Source organism: Bactrocera dorsalis, chromosome 4, assembly GCF_023373825.1.
Source record: "Bactrocera dorsalis isolate Fly_Bdor chromosome 4, ASM2337382v1, whole genome shotgun sequence".
Lineage (NCBI taxonomy): Eukaryota > Metazoa > Arthropoda > Insecta > Diptera > Tephritidae > Bactrocera > Bactrocera dorsalis.
In genome coordinates this window covers 3,362,310-3,379,146 of record NC_064306.1, presented here as the reverse complement: position 1 = coordinate 3,379,146, position 16,837 = coordinate 3,362,310, and the positions used below count along the sequence as shown (strand labels likewise).

The following is a 16,837-nucleotide window of genomic DNA, read 5'->3' as shown; positions in this document are numbered from 1 at the left end:
ATAAAGTAAAGGAGAACACTTTTGCATACATATCTACATGTTTATTTAAATGTGTGCAACACACACACTCACGTCCGAGCGCGTGCGGCACTTTAATCGATATTTGCAACAAGTACCACTCAACATAAATGGTGTTGCTGCTGCCAGCGCCAACACTGTCTGTGCCGCTGCTGCTAAATGCTAGCGCACGCCTCTACGCCGTCCTCCTTCAACCGCATACGCCTACGTTGTTGTTGTACATTTTTCCTCGGTTGCGTGTTTATGTCCTTTTGTGGAAAATGTCAGGGTTAGCTCAGCGCCGAACGGCTTTTCGCCGTACTGGCTGCTTACAGCTGCTGAACCAAGTAAATCCTATGCATATTCTTGTTAGCGATAATTAGAACGCGAATCAAGATTCTCGGACGAGTATTACAAGAATTTTAAAATGTAGCTAATTAATTGGAAAATTATGTAAATAAAGCTGTTAGAGCATTAGTGATGGCGATTTCTGAATTAGTTTCTTTGTCCGTGGTTTTGCATTTGTGGTGCGTTCGTTTCAATATCGTAGAATAGTTGTACTTTGCGCATTTTTTAAAGTTTCGAAGTGTTTGGAAGAGCTGTTAATGTAATAGAATTTTTCAAGGAAATTTCAACTTGAATATTTTCGGAGCCGGGCTCCATTATGTCATCTGTGTAAAATTCTTCAATTGGAATTCCGCACATCAAGCTAAAACATATCTATTGTCAAGCGTTGCATCGACGCAGAAGGAGCCTATTTTGAAAATTTTTAAAGAATTGTAACGATTGGTTCAATACATTTTTTTAAATCGACTCAGTCCTATTACTTTCCGGACAAACCTTGTATACATATATCATGAAATATTCCAAGATCCGTACAATTTTTTATGGATTTAGATAATACTTCTACGCCAGTTCAAGGCAAGAGCAGCTGTCAGAAACAGGTTCGAACTTGGTTTCGGCACAGTTTTTATGTTCTTACGAAAGAATTTTCTTAAGCACGGTACTAAAGAGACGTTTGTTTCGTGACAGTCGGGCCACTTGCGCTCCGTATCTTTTGCTTTCAGACTCTGGCAGCTACCAAAATTTTATGGTTCGGACTTGGTTTCGTACAGTTGTTGTGTTCTGATGAAAGACCTTAAGAAATGTACAGAAGAGACTTTCGTTATACGGCAATCGGGTCAACATAAAAGGAACGGACCCGAATCTTCATCTGAACAAGAATAGTGAACTTAGCAGCATAACTCTAAAGTATTTGTTCTATATTTACAGCCACTACATTAGCAACAGCAGACTTTCAACTTTTTAGTGGAAATGATAAAGCACTTAAAAGGATTATAGTCGTTTGGATTGATGTTGTTTTCACTTGAAAACGATGAGTTTCAAAAAAATTTTATACAGCTAGTCATAATAGTATAGGCCGCTTTCAACACCTCTATCCCCCAAACCCTGTCAAATCTTTCCCTTTCCTGGACTTACACAGTCAAAAGAACCATCATATCAGCAACTTAAAGCAGTCTATATATAAAATGCGGTGATTTCTCAGACCTTAAATTAATCTATAAAGTGATTATCTTCTTCTTTGAAGCTTTTGTGCCATTTGTTTGTGCCGTTATTTCAATTTTTTGTTTTCATTGCTGTTGTTGACGTGATTTTTAAATAACGTGAATAGGAAAAAAATTTGAAATTATGAAGGGGGTGTAAGGGGGGTTGCAAAAATAGCCGCAGACGCAGGAAAAGCCATATAGAATAAAATAAATGGAAAATAATAATAAATCACACACACACTTACACACATATTGTATAATGCGCACACTAATACACTTTATGTGTGGAGGTTTTGAAATATATGAAGAGAATTTAAAGCTATTGCTGCTGTAGCTGTGTGAGCTAGCCAAGCGACGCTTTGCCAATCAACCTTCACCAGCGACACCAGCTACACAGCAACAACCACAATTGATGGCGCTTATCTTCTGCTTCGTTGGCTACGCGCTCGTTTGGACCAGCTGTTCGTTAGGACGGTCGATTGGACATTTGTTGCTGCTAGTGTTGCCAAAGACATTTAGACGGTTGGTTGTTGATGCGGCTGTAAATATGCAGGAGTTTATATTATATATGTACATACAATATGTATGTATGTATACTGAGGTATATAGTACCCCAGTTTTGTTTGTCGAACTACAATGCGGCCCTAATCCACAATGAAACGAAACGTCAGTAGTAAAGTTTCGGGATTTGCTTATTACTCGAATTTCGAATATACTAACCATTATTAACCATTAGCCTCGAAATCTTCAAAATCTTTACTAGAAGTTCGCTCAAGCTTCTCCTACCATTTGCAATATGTATCAGGCGGAGATTTTACCAGTGGCTCATATCTTTCTAGTCATAAACGGTTGTTGGTTTTATTTTGAGTCAGCCATAATTCAAAAATTAACGCATAGAAATCATATTCAATGGTATTTTGAAAAATCCCGAAATGTCAGAATTGACTTTTCTCAAAATCCCGAAATTTAAAACATTTTTTACACTTTATGGAACGGTCATTACAAAAAATTTAATGAATATAATTCACGTTGAAAGATATTCTAAAAATCCCACCATTTCGGGATTGACCTTTTTCAAAATCGTGAAATTGAAACAATTTTGTGCGCTTTGTAGGTCGGTCTAACATACATTTTAATTAATGTAGCTCACGTTGAAAGATATTCTCAAAAATCCCGAAATTTCGGGATTGACCTTTTTCAAACCCTGAAATATTCGGGATTTACAAACTAATCCCGTAAATATTAGTTAAACTATATTGTCGTTTGGACATTTGCTGGCTCATTTGGTGGTACGCTTGACCGGAAACGCATCACCGCCACATTTTTTCAGTCCTCTTTTTAAGTCAACAGCACATAGCCGTCATATCCGTTGCACCCGCATAGCTTCATACATACATACATACATATGTATGCACGTACTTCGCATCCGGCCAATGTTGTGCCTCTAAGCTCTTGGCCAGTACGCGGAAGTAAAAGGATAAACTGTTTTGCAATTCAGCATCGCAGCATCCTAAATTTCCAAGCTCCCGGGTCATTTCAAATTTACCGTGCAGCATTGTCTGCGTTTGCCTTGCATGTCCTTCGTGAGTGTTTTTTTCCATTGTTTAGCTGTATTGAGTGTAAATTGCAGAACAACTTCATTTAAATTGCTGTGGTATATGTACATAAGTATGTATGTCGGTGTAAGAGTATGGCAGTATAAAGGACCTTTGATTTTTTTTAGTATTTTTTTGACATTTCTCTTTTATCTTTTTCGTCCTTATCAACTCAAAAGGATGTAAAATAAATTATGTTTTTGTAATTACAATGCGACAGCACTTAATTGAGTTCTTATCAATTACATCGCATCGCAGCGGAAATAAAGCTTCCAAAGTGCAATAAAAGCGAGTGGGAGCGACAGAGAGATGCCAAATAACAAAAAAGTTACACAAATCACAAAAGCAACAGATAATAGACCTCGATGTGCAAGATGTTAACCAGAAATAAGTAAAAAAAAATAGAAATGAAATAAAGTTCATGGGCGTATTTGGGGCCATTATGCAAGCTGTCGCCATTTGCAACAGAGATTAGAAGGTCAACGGGGGCATACAAACACCACCACACACAAAACTCATTCATTTGAATTATACATGAGCATGTATGCACTTGTGGGCTGTTTACTGTACATGTAGCCCACAGACCCACACACACACACACATATACATGAACTTGTGTAACGAAATGATGTCCTTCAATGTCTCGAGTGGACCATTCGCTTTTGTTTCGTTTCATTCGGTGTGAGACTTCAGTTGGTAAATGCTTAATACGCCCTTACGTCTGAAGTGCCTTTACTTAATTAAACGTCGCTTTTACTGCAGAGATTTCGTATTATTTTAATCGACTAGAAATCGTTTTAATTAGATTATGCTCACACAATGGCTGTGGAAATTAGTTATGTAAAAAAATACATTATATACATATAAGTATATTCAAAATCTCAGTTTCGGACGGCACGCTCGGGAGCTCTTAAGAAACAATAGCTTAACAGCGCACAATTAAGAAAGCACTTTGCGGTTAGCAGGTTTGCTTGAAAGTGCCTAAAGCAGTTAGTAAGAGAGCAGCTGTTGCAGCATCCGCTGGAAAGGTTAGGAAGTGAAAAATAGCGTAACAAGATTATCACATTTTCGCAGTTGAGTAGGAGTACTGAAGCTTTAGATTTTATTGTTAATATTACAATATATTGTTCTCAAGCAAATAGTGAAACGAACTGACAATGTTGTTATATAAAATATCCAAAGCTCCTGAAGACGACGGCCAATCGGAGGTGTACGTCAATAAGGAGAAAGCTACTTAAATCATGGATTCTGCCGTTTTCTACCTGTAGGCAGTCTGGACTGGAACAGTAAGTTTTTGAACTTTCAAGTTCAATGATAACCTTCGACTTCTCAAAATATTTATCTATCGGTTTTGCTAGTTTTTCCTGGATTTTAAGAAAACATTTTGCTTATAAAATCTTTACTGGAACAAAATAAAGCGAATATGTACCATAACTATTGAAAAATGCAGCACTAAACAGTATATTTCATTCGATTAGCAAACACATCCTCACTTCACAACTGGTTCAAACAAAATTTGGCATTATACTGCACATATACCCGGGTCCTGGTCAATATTTTCTATAATTTCATCGACGTTTTCAACTATAGGTCAACCAGAGCGATGTGTATCTTACCATTGTTATGCTACACGAACTGATAGCATCGTCTCCGTAAACTTCACAAATTTCATTGGCGGTTTGCGTGGCATTCTTCCCTTTTTTCTTCATTATTTTCACTCATTTTGAACAGCTGTAACTTTTTTTCAACTTCGTCGAATTTAATTTTTTTGGTTAAATGAAGCTTAAAATCTCAACAACTACTTTCCAACACTATAGAAGTATGGTATGAGACAATATGATTGTTAGCACTATACAAAGCAATATACGAAAAGACTTTTTCGACTACCCTATTTATAGTCGATTCAGCCAGGTACGCATCCTTATTAGTCTGTTTGGCCCTCAGTTTTTTAGATTTTCATGCACCTGTTAAGGGACTGTGAAATTTGCAGACTTATTTAACAAATTTCCATATTGTCCACCCACATAAAGACGGCTGGCAACCCTGCTATTGACTTTTTCACAGAGTCAAACTTCATTAAGCGTTCTTTTGAAAACTATTTTCCTCATACTTTCTAATTCCTCGTTTATTATACCCATCCTACTGCACTTGTCAATCCAACTGTGATGTCCTTTCATTATGTCTTTGGCCTAAAAGCTAAACTGCGCAAGTGACCTTTAGCGGTTGCACGTGATTGTTGGACGATTTAGCTTATTCCCAATAGTTACATGAAGGAAGTATTGCATATATGTATGTATGTGTGTATATATACATATTTATCAACATATACATATGTATGGAGTATATATACCATATATCGAAAATATATCCATGTGTATAACATATACTGTGACGACGCTGTTATTGGCAACCACGTTCCAAATAAGCGAAATATCACGTGCTGAAGTTTAGGGAAAAGGGAAATGTGGAAGTTTGAAAGTCGTAAAGTATTAAGATAGCAAAGTTTATTGTTGAAAGCAAGTTAAATTTATATTTTCAAAAATTTTATGGTGTATAAAAAAATTTAATAAGTGTAGTTTCCAATTTTGTAAACAATACTGTCCAAATATTTTTGTTATGTACATATGCATAGAGGACACAATCTAGAAATGTCAATACCAGCTAGAAAACATAGTTGCTTGCCCAGCGTTCACCTTTTTTATTTTTGATAATTTTCCCCATTTCCCCACTATTTCTTTTTTTTTTGGTGCTAGAAAGAATTTTAAAAATCATTGAAAAAATTTGTTAGCATGACAGTTAAACACAAGGGAGACATGATGCATTTACCAAGCAACAAATACTTGTACAGATGCAAGGGCAAAGCAATTGACTCTAACATGCACGGATATCCTATTTGTCCCCGGAAAAAATGATGCGCCCAGCAGTATTGAGCTATTCCAAATACATGCATATATACACATACATATATAGATATATATGTATATAAGTATGTAAGTCCTTTAGGGAAGTATTTGAACCGACACATAAATATTTGAAGCACTCGTGTGCATGTGAGGGCTAAATAAGAGCACTACTTAGTAGACACTAGGGCTCACTAAAGAAATTCTTTGCGAAATTTGTAATTTCACAGCTGTCAAGTGCAAGTGAAGTTTTTCAAGTGCCTCATGATGGCAAAGCGACGTGCTTAGCCATAAGAACAGAAAAGTCGTAAAAATGTGAATGGAAATGCAAGCAAAACTGAAGTATGGAAAAAAATACTTGGATCTATCTAATACAGGTTAAATGTCCAGTTATCAAAAGTCACCGCTTTTAATGTGTTTCCAGCTGACTATTAACGAAAGCATGTTGCCGAGCTTGAGGTTTTAGGCTATCAGCAATATCTGTTTCTTATGGGAGCCGCTCATTACCTCATTTCAGGCAGAGAGTCAGATAGAGCGTTTTGAGTTATGCGAGAGTTAAGCAAACGAGGACGAAGATGGAACAATGAATCTAACGTAATCTAAGTTAAGAAAAAACAAGGTTTTTGTGAATGTTTTTTTTTAAGATGCTGAATTTTGTATACTTTAGTAATCGGCGATTTGTTTTGAGAAATTTAAAATTCAGTTGAATCCGTAGCCGATCTCCCATAAAATCTCCGAAAATGGTGGCTGGCGGTGAGGAAGACGTCGCTGCTTTCAATTGTCTCAAATCCAAATTTTATTGCCATTATACAATGAATACAACTAATTTTTGATATCTGACAAATTGGCCGCTACCCAAAAAATTTCGTTTTTATGAAAAAATTTACACTACAGAGTGGCTTAAAATCAGAATTATTATCAAAAATCGTATTCCTTCGATCATATATGATAATATATCTAAAAAGATCGGATGAAAATTTCAAGTATTTTACTGATATCTCCAAAACTATTTGTCGGATCAACTTCAATCCACATCGGAACATACTATACGAAAAAATCGATTTTTTGAAATTCACACGTGGATGTAACCTCCTAAATCAATATGAATATTCAGTTTTCATAAACATTTTTAAAAGAGTGCAACATGTTACTCCAAACTATGCACTAAAAAGTTTTTCGAAAGACTTTGTTGCCAAAACCCTGCATATGGCGAAAAATATGTTCGCAAGCTCAGAAATTTCATTTAACAAAACCATATTGTAGAAAGAAAACAGGAAACCAGTTAGGTACGAGCACATAACTTAAATCTACAGGAAAGAAATTATCTACCGAAATTGGCAATGAATTGATGGCAACAATAAAAAATACAACATTAACAGCTATATACAAATAAATATTAACAAAAAAAAAAACGGCAAACTACCAGGCAATCGTAAAAGCCATAAACGTAATAACCACAAAAATAGTGGTAAGCAAAACACTCGCGCACACGTGCACTACCACTAGACAAAGCAACAATCGACCCGAACATGCTTTGTCGGCACAACATTGTTGCTTCTTGGCTTTGAGTGGCAATGCCACCATTTTGTCAATCCCCTGCTTGTCTAAGCTGTCATTTGTATTTGTGACTACCCCACTTTGATTGCTGTCATCGATGACGTTTCGTTTGTGGCGCTTCTTCTGCTTATAACTGTTTGTGTTGTATGATGGTTCCACGAATATTTATGTATATGTATGTATATTTGTATGCCATGCTTTTGGCGGGCACTTATTGTTGTTGTTTGTCAAGATTGTTGTTTACTTTGCACTGCTGTTACAAATGTGTTGTTTTTCTTTTGGCATTGCGTGTTGCTCTTGACGCTGTAGCAATGACACGAAAGTATGTTCGTACACTCATAATTTTACTTATGTACACATACAGTGCGTTTCACGAGTATGTGTCGCATCTGGCTGTGGCGTGCTTCTTCAAAGTTAATAAAAAGGCTTTTTGGGGCTCTTTAGTCTAAAAGTACCATTCTGCAGACTGTAATTTATAAGGGAAGATTTACGTAAGGCGACATTTACAGCCAAATTTACTAAAAATGCTTTTAAATGAACTCGCAATAAGGAAAACTAATCTAAAGTGTGTAAGAAACCTAGCCGTATACCAAAGGCGTCTGTTTTCTATATCTTCATCAGGCGGAGTAATGAGGCAGTTTTTAGTGAAATATACACATATTGTCGTATTGAACCCCGGCATTTTATTAAAGCACTTATAATTAGGCTTCACAAAATCACTAACGATAATATTCCGTTACTGTTTTTCCTACTTCTCAAATAAGAGCACCTTCGAAGTTCATATGCGCTCACTTTTACTACTTCTATAGGTAATTATGCTACTTTCTTCTAGGCACCCTTGACCCTCTGTTGTTTTAGCGGCATAAAAAATGTTAAAGAATGCTGCCGTATTTATAGTCTTTGGCGGTATGAAAATTTACGTTCGTTCCGATTACGTAGGCCTGACAGCGCGGCATCTGTCAATGTTCTTGCCTAAAGTTGGAACTCGACTAACTTCAGCAACCAAGATTTCAATACCGATTCGACGAAAATTTTCCAATTTACATGCTTGCATGTACACTTTTATGTGACAAACACTGTATGTATCCTTGTATGAAAACAATTTTCGCGCACAATTTCGGTTAGTTCTGCGTAGTGTATGCATTTGGCGCTTTCGTGCGCTAATATTTACTCGTTCGTACGTTCGTTACTACATTGCTTATTTTTCGTGTGCTCAAAAGCAAATTAAATACCATCCGGACACGCGCATGTTTTCGCTTAAACGACATTTATAGGCGAATTTCCTTAATACCTGCGAAGCATTTCCTTTGCACAACTTTTTATATGCGCTTTTGGCGATTTTTATTTTAATTATAATAATTTTGTAAACGCCCAATATGTTTTTTTGGAACACAAAATGTTTTTCTGTTTACAATTTCAAAGTAAATTTAAAATATGTACCTATATAGGGTAGTCGAAAAAGTATTTTCGTATTTTGTCGATACATGTCGTTGCAGTGGCATATCTTCCGTTCTAGCAATCACATTGTGTCATACCATATAGTGATGGAAAGGTGAGATTTTAAGCTTCATTTAACCAAAATGAAATTCGGGGATATTGAAAAAAAGTTACAGCTGTTCAAAAATGAGTAAAAAAAATGAAGAAATTCGGTATATTTTGAAATTTTTGTATTAAAAAGATAAGAATATCATGCATGTCACCAATGAAATTTATGAAGTTAACGGAGTATCAGTTCGTATAGCACAACAATGGTACACTCGCTCCCGTTCTGAATTTCGATTTACACTGATGGAATAATGTCTCTAGCGGAAAAATAGCAAAAAGTGGGCGACCAAAATGACATATTTGTTTATTTATTTCTTATTATAAAAAAAATTAAGTTGAAATTTGATAAGAAATTCGAAAAAACTTTTTCGACTACCCAATATAACCTCAAAACATAACCTAAAATTTTGCCCCGTGATAAGTGGAAGGGGTCTCAAACTAGATTCATAGAAACCTTCAATAGAAATTGAAGCATGTAAAGGATATACATATGTATACCAATAGACTGTGTGAAAAAGCAGAGACCCTCAAATTAATCACCTTCTATGGAGACCTTGGTCAATAAAAAAATCCTTCTTTCCGATTTGTTTCACTTTTTTTAATGAAAGGAACCTGATTTCGGAAAATAACCCGAAAATACGCGACAAATTGATACTGATGACACAGAATATCCATTTTTCGAAATATTAGGCTATTATAGACAGAAAGACATTGCAATTGTACGAAAAGGCAAAGAGCATGTGTCAGCGGAACCTCACAACCCTTATATGTAAGAGAGAGTTTTTTCGTCTGCGGAGTTGCCGCTGCTACTTCTTTCTTGTACGAACAAAAGAAAGTAACACGACCAAAAACCTAGTGAACGACGTGTAATGTCAGCAGTAATGACAATTATGAACGGAACAGACAACCAACTGTCACATTAAGCGCTTGCCTACTCACCGTTCTCCGTTGTGTGAAATTCAGCGATGATAACTTGAGTAGAACTCGCAACTTTGGTCTACCCTTGTCTACACGCTGCAGTAACGGAATAAAACCGTCAACAATAAACCGTTAACAGGCGTTATAAAAAAGCAAAGAGCATAAGGAAGGAAGCAACGCATCGAACGTGCTCCTTTTCAGCGCGGTTGCGAAGCACAGACGGAGGTGTGAAGTGAGTGAGTGCGAGTGTTGGCGTAAAAGACTGCGAAAAAGTCGAAAATTGCAGGGTGTCTTAATTGAATGTTTTCGTTCTTTCAATTACTAACAAACATACGCACACACTAACAACCACATAGAAACATACACACCCACAAGCATACATTAACCAGTCGAAAGGGCGTCAAATGCATGTGGGAAGGCGCCAACTCTCAGGCACGTAAACTCGGCAGAATTCCGCGTGTTCTTTGATGGCATATGAATGTAAAGTAAATGGATAGCGTAAAAATACTTGAACAGCGCAGTAAGGTGAACCCTATGAACACTGTGATTATTTTATGAGAAAATGAGAAATTGAAAAAAATTAATAAAATGTTCGGGGTGAAGCCAAGTTATGAAGAAGGCGCTTTAATTAATTTGAAGTGAATACGAAAGAGGCAGCTTAGAAAATCTAGCAATTGATATGCGGGAAACGCTAAAATTAAGGAGAAAATACGCTCTTGAAATTGAAAACAAGAAAAGCTTTCACTTCGGCTGTGCCGAACTTAAAATTCCCTTACAGCATATCTTATAGCATAAAGGTGATAAAATGATCTTTATCTTGATTTTGAACGATCAGTTGGTATGTCAGCTACATGATATAGCGGTCTGGCGAGACGATGACTGCTACTCGAGAAGACTTCCGACTGCGAGTTGGAAGCTTGGAAGGCATTTGTTTATAGCAAAAGGCGGAGATAAAGTAAAATCAGTAGTTGGGCCGCTATGATGGATCGATTCTTCCACAATCCTAGCTCAACGCCTTAATTCCACTTAACTTCATATGAGCACCCTTCATAAGTGAAATATTTACACAAGCTCAGTCGTAGGGATAATAATACAAATAATTTGCACTAGAATGCAAAATGGCTTGCCAAGTGGAAAAATAATCCGAGAAAACCAACCGACCACTTACATACACTTATACATATGTGTACTCCAAACAATTTTAAAAAGTGCAAGAGAAAAGTTTTCCGATTACGCAATCTGCATTGCACATAAATCAGCATTTCTTATCCCGACTTGCGAACGCCGCACATTACACTGCACCCAATATACATATGTACATATGTATGTATATGTATATATGGTTTATATGTACATATATATGTACATATGTACACATGTTTACTGTGTTTGAACGGGGTGTGCGGAGGAACAGTGGTATAAATAAAGTGATGCATGATAATTGACTAAGTGCGGAGCGAATGAGTGGGCGTTGAAATGCAAACAATGACAGTCACAAAAATAAACTAATGCATGTCATACATATATGTACATACACAAACACACACTTACATATGTACATATGCATGGAAGTGTTGGTTACAGCTTGTCGAGTATGCTTGTATTTGGTAGGGCAGGATGTAGTGTATTCATAATACGTGCTTTATTGGCTTTAGGTATAGCATATTAAGGCCATTCGACTTTTTCTCGGAACATCGAAATGAAATAAAAGCTCATGCCGTTTGCTGCACTTAATTTGCGCTATTAACGTAATACTTCACTGAATTGTTTTTAAGTAAAAGTTACTGCATACTTTTCGCATTTATATTCCGCCACTTTCTTTTAATTTTTGAAGTTATTATTTTTAATCAAGCAAAGTAAAGTTTTTGTTGCCTTTGAAATTGTTCGCTGGCTTAAAAGTTTGCTCAAGGATACTTGTTAATATAGTAGGGTGTTAAAAATGCGAATTTCAAAAAAAAATTACTTAGTTTTCAGGTTTCGAAATTTTAAAACCTTATTTTAAAAAAGTTTTAACTTCATATTTTTTTGTAATTTAAAATGTTAAAAAATGGAATTTCGAATCAAAAAATTTTAATTTCTTAGTTTTTAGTTTCCGATTTTTTATTTAAAAAAAGTTTAAATTTTAATTAAAAAATAATTACTTAATTTTCGGGTTTCGAAATTTTAAAACTTTATTTTAAAAAAGTTTTAACTTCATTTTGTTTTAAATTTAAAATCTTAAAAACTTGAATTTCAAATCAAAAAATTTTATGACACTTAAACGAAGCCAAGGCGCCAAAAACATACATATTTCGGAGGTCCATGGTCAGAATTTGCCGTTTATCGAGGTAGACTTAAGTTTACCCATTATATTTCTTATCCTTTTTTACATTTACAAGTACTTTAATCTTTATAATTTCCATAAAAAGCAATATTTCCAAGGAAATGTATGTTAAGGGGTTGCCATACTTCCAAAAAATATTTACACCGATTTTGGTGCAAGCTGTATTACATTGATGACACTTTATATAATTTTTAGAGAAACGTAGACACTTTTCTGTGAAATATTTACATTTTAAATTGCAATTTTGTATATTTTTGGTGAAAAGGATTGCCACCTTTTTATGTAATATTCACATTTATTACGCAAAACCATTATGCGACAGCAGCTGATACAAAAAGAAAAGTTGACAATATGTTGCGAAGCGCTGACATCTCCCCACATTCACAAAAGCAAAAGAAAAGGCACGACAATGACGAGAAAAATTACAATAAAGTCTAAAGTGCGCACATACATATATACTACATACACATGTAGTATGTATGTTTTTACATCTCTTCACACATAACTCTCTATACATGTATGTATGTTTCTCTCACATCATTCATCCTGATATTTTTGAAACATTTCGCATGCGTTGTTGTTATTGTGCTGAACATGTTTGTGCATTCAAAAGGACATTATCTTGACTAAGACAGAAAGCCGAAACGAGCTGCTCGTTCGTAAGGGTGCGGATGTTGAAGCGCTGAAGTTTCATTATAGCTATACGCAATCGAACATGAATACGCAAGTATTGCTGTCAATCTACACACACACAGACGCGTGTGTAAACAACAACCCCCTAATGCATGTAGGGATACACGCCTGTATGTACATATGTATATATTTCTGAGTATGTGTGCGCGTGTGTGTGAGTGGGTGCGTACGCTGGTGTTTGTTACTGCTGGCTCCTGTGTTGCCACACTTTAACCGAAAAAGCCACAACGGCAGCATGGTGTGAACGCACAATTTGTAAATGTAACGTATACGCCGTGTTGGCCCACTAACTAAGAACAATCTCGCCCAATTGTGCGTTGTGTTGGTGATGAGCGCACTTGGGATCATTGGGGAAAACTTATCACTGCGCTGAGATGTTGAAAATGTCATAAATGCGTGCGAATGTGTATATACTATATGTGTGTATGTACATATACGAGTCGCATGCGTATTGTACTTTGTAATTGACTTTAAGGGACAGCGAGTGACTTGTACAGCTTGCCTGACTTGAGTGACCGACAGACGTATAACCGAAAGTGATTCACAGTTAAATTTATTTTTCCTCGTAATATTCACATATGAAGGTATTTGTGTGCATATGTATGTACATGTGAGTTTGTACGTAAATATTTGCATGCTATTGAGTTTTGTGGAAATCATTTTTGATTTTATTGCTGTGATAATTTTCTTTTTTTTTTCATTTCAATGTTTAATTAAGTTATGAATATTATTTGTTATTAAAAAATTCTGAAAATTTTCCCTTTCAGTAATTATTTAATTCAACATTAATTTATACCGATTCGGTATTAATTTGGAAGTGAAGAACAGAAATCAAGTCAATAGGGTTTTTAGTGGGCTCATTGATTTTTATACCATAACAGTTATTTTTATAATTGCCTTTTTTATTAACTAGCAAAAAGAGTTAAGCTTTTAGTTTTTTTTTAACTCTCACGCGAGAGTTTTCCAATAATTGTTGCATCCCACAAGTAAATGCTAGCATACATTTAGGCTAAATCTCTGAAGAGATTAATATACCCCGAACAGCGTATATTAAGATTGACAATGTTTGTAAGACCCAGCAGGAGACATCAGAGACCCTTCTGTTCCTCAGTTATTGAAAAACCAATCCGAGCTTTTATATTTTTTCTCCAAGAAGGTGCTCATTTGTCGGAACCGCCGATATGAGACCACTTGTACTAACTGTAAAAACGAGCTATGCTGAAATTTAAGACCAGGCGATGTCGAAGTTTTTGTTTTCAGCTCTTTTTTAGTCTCTTATAATGTCAGCTGAATACAGTTTAGCAAAGCAAATGCCTAAAAGCTTAAAATGCAAAGTTTCTAGCGAGTTTTGTTTATTTTCTAAGAGTTACTGCAACCGAAAAATAAAATGTAGCATACATTTAGGATAACAGAAAGTTGAAGCATACATTTTGGATGAATATTCTGAGAGAAAGTCTATAAGTTTAAAATAAAGGAACCTGCTTTCAATCTTTCTATAAATTCATAAAACATCGTGTTAAGGAAAATAAAAAAGTATTTTTTTTTATCAGAAAAAAGAAAACACAGCATTGTTTGTTAAAAATAGTCAGCTGTAGAAATAATCAATAAAAATATGTAGGCAGTTAAATATAGATGTATCAGCCTATTGAAGCCTATTAATCTCGTTAAATTTTACAAATCAACCGAAGGGGAATAAGTTCTCTTGTAATCGTTATGTGCAGGCAAACTGATACATTGCATTTGGCTTACGCCCGCTGTTGTGCGATAGCTTTAAAAATAACTCACAGTACGCAGTCGAAGTAATGCAAATATTCTATATAAAAATCTAAGTAAAATCGTTATTTACCCTTTCCGTTAATTGCAGCAAATCCGATGGCTTCATTGTTGCGCTTGTGGTCTGTCGGAATGTGCTTTTATTGCTTTATCGCGCTGTGGCTGCTGCAGTTACCACGGCTGGCACTGCCTCCGCCTTGTTTTTGCTGTTGTTTTGCTTTGTTCTAACGTTTCGCGAGTTGCCACCACAAACCTCTCCGCGGGAGTGGTGCGCGCTGTTGCGTGCGGGTCTCACAGCAAGTCACCAGCTTTTGCGCTATTTTCACGTTGGTATTTTTACGACTTTTCCTACACTTTCGAATTGCTTTCACTGCTGTTACGCGAACACGAATACCGCGCTGCTGCGCCCCGCTGCACCTACGGCTGCTTTGCGCTATTTTATCACTGCCACCTACTCAACTGCTTCTGTGGTCTGCACAGCACTGCCTTTGCTATTATATAGGTAACGTTCTTTTGCAATATCCTGCTTGACTTGCTGGGCGTTTCACTTACAGCTTCCCCGCCTGCGCTGGGCGTCCTTAACAGTTGTGACTGGATTCTTTTCACCCCACTATGCCTGCCCTGTCGGCCTGTATGTATGCGCGCGTATGTGTGCCTTCAATTGATTTTATGTGCAGCTGGCGACGTCATTGGCCGTATTCAACAGTTCTCCACCAGCACTTGGACCAACACTACTACTGCGACGACGATGACTACAGCTGTGACTGCGACGAGGGCAGTGACGATGACAGCGACAGTGACAATGACAACGACGTTGGTTGTGTTGTTGCTTTAAGTTGCTGTTGCTGTTGCTACTGCTACTCTTGTTTCGACTACTGCAGCTGTTCTTGGCGTTGCTTTTGTTATTGTTGTTGTTGTGGTTTTGGTTATAGCATTCGTTGGCTTTTTTGAGCCTTAAATTAATCATTTCACATTTCGACGCCCATTCCCAATGACAATTTTGCTATTTTCTTTCCTGTGTATTGTGCGCGTCTGCATGTAAAATGAGAAACATGCAATTGACATGAAAAAAGCGCCCCCGTGCTTGACTTACATGCACACAGAGACAATTTAAAATGAAATTAAACTGCTAAAATACCGTGAAAGGAACGAAATTTCAGTCACTTTATGGGCGTTAATTGTTTAATTTTATTTCACTTTATTTAGTTTAGTTTTCTTATTGGACGAATTTATATTTGCGGCGTACTCGACAATTGCATATTTTTTCTAAATTGGCAAAAAGAAGATTGCGCTTTTTTAATTCTTCTATTGAAATTATTATTTTTTAAATTTCTCTAATAATATTATTTTTATTTTATTTTATTTTTTAATTTTTCCATTAATATTATTTTTTTATTATTATTTTTATTAGGCGTTTATTATTATTATTTTTATTTTTTATTCTTTTTTTTTATTTATTTATTTTTTTTTTTCATCTTCTGACTTTATACCAATTATTTATATAGAAAATATCCTTCTTTACTTGTAGCGCTGGACAAGTGCTTGAGGTTCTGGGTTAATATTGGGTAGTCGAAGAAGTATTTTCGTATTTCTAATCAAACTTCAACTTATTTTTTTTATGTCTATACTAATAAATAAATAAAAAAATATGTATCATTTTGGTCGACCACTTTTTGCCATTTTTCCGCCAGAGGCATTATTCAGAGTAAATTGAAATCTGGAAATTTCCAGAGCGGAAGCGAGCGAACCATTGTTGTGCTGCACGAACTGATACAGCATCGTCTCCGTTAACTTCACAAATTTCATTGGTGGCTTGCGTGGCATTCTTCCCTTTTGTTTTAAACAAAAATTTCAAAATACATATAGCGAATTTCTTCATTATTTTCTCTCATTTTTTTAACAGCTGTAATAACTTTTCAACTTCCCCGAATTTAATTTTTTTGGTTAAATGAAGCTTAAAATCTCATCTTTCCAACACTATATGGTATG

General features: G+C 35.9%; 2 protein-coding genes across 7 annotated transcripts in view; one reads left to right on the top strand and one right to left on the bottom strand.

The window, feature by feature from the left end:
• LOC105231995 (uncharacterized) overlaps positions 1–16,837 on the top strand; it is a 51,977-nt gene that overhangs the window by 6,400 nt on the left and 28,740 nt on the right. The window lies entirely within an intron of this gene.
• The window catches only part of LOC109579951 (high affinity cationic amino acid transporter 1), a 45,293-nt gene that overhangs the window by 8,860 nt on the left and 19,596 nt on the right, over positions 1–16,837 (bottom strand). For 2 of the 5 annotated variants that reach the window (XM_049455910.1, XM_049455911.1), the window contains exon 2: positions 14,922–16,114. The exons of 1 other annotated variant lie outside the window; for it this stretch is intronic. In XM_049455910.1, the coding sequence (XP_049311867.1) occupies positions 14,922–14,957 (36 nt within the window). In that variant the 5' untranslated portion in view covers positions 14,958–16,114. The remainder of the gene's footprint in view (positions 1–14,921; positions 16,115–16,837) is intronic. 2 more of the 5 variants (XM_049455912.1, XM_049455913.1) reach the window with 1 other exon arrangement.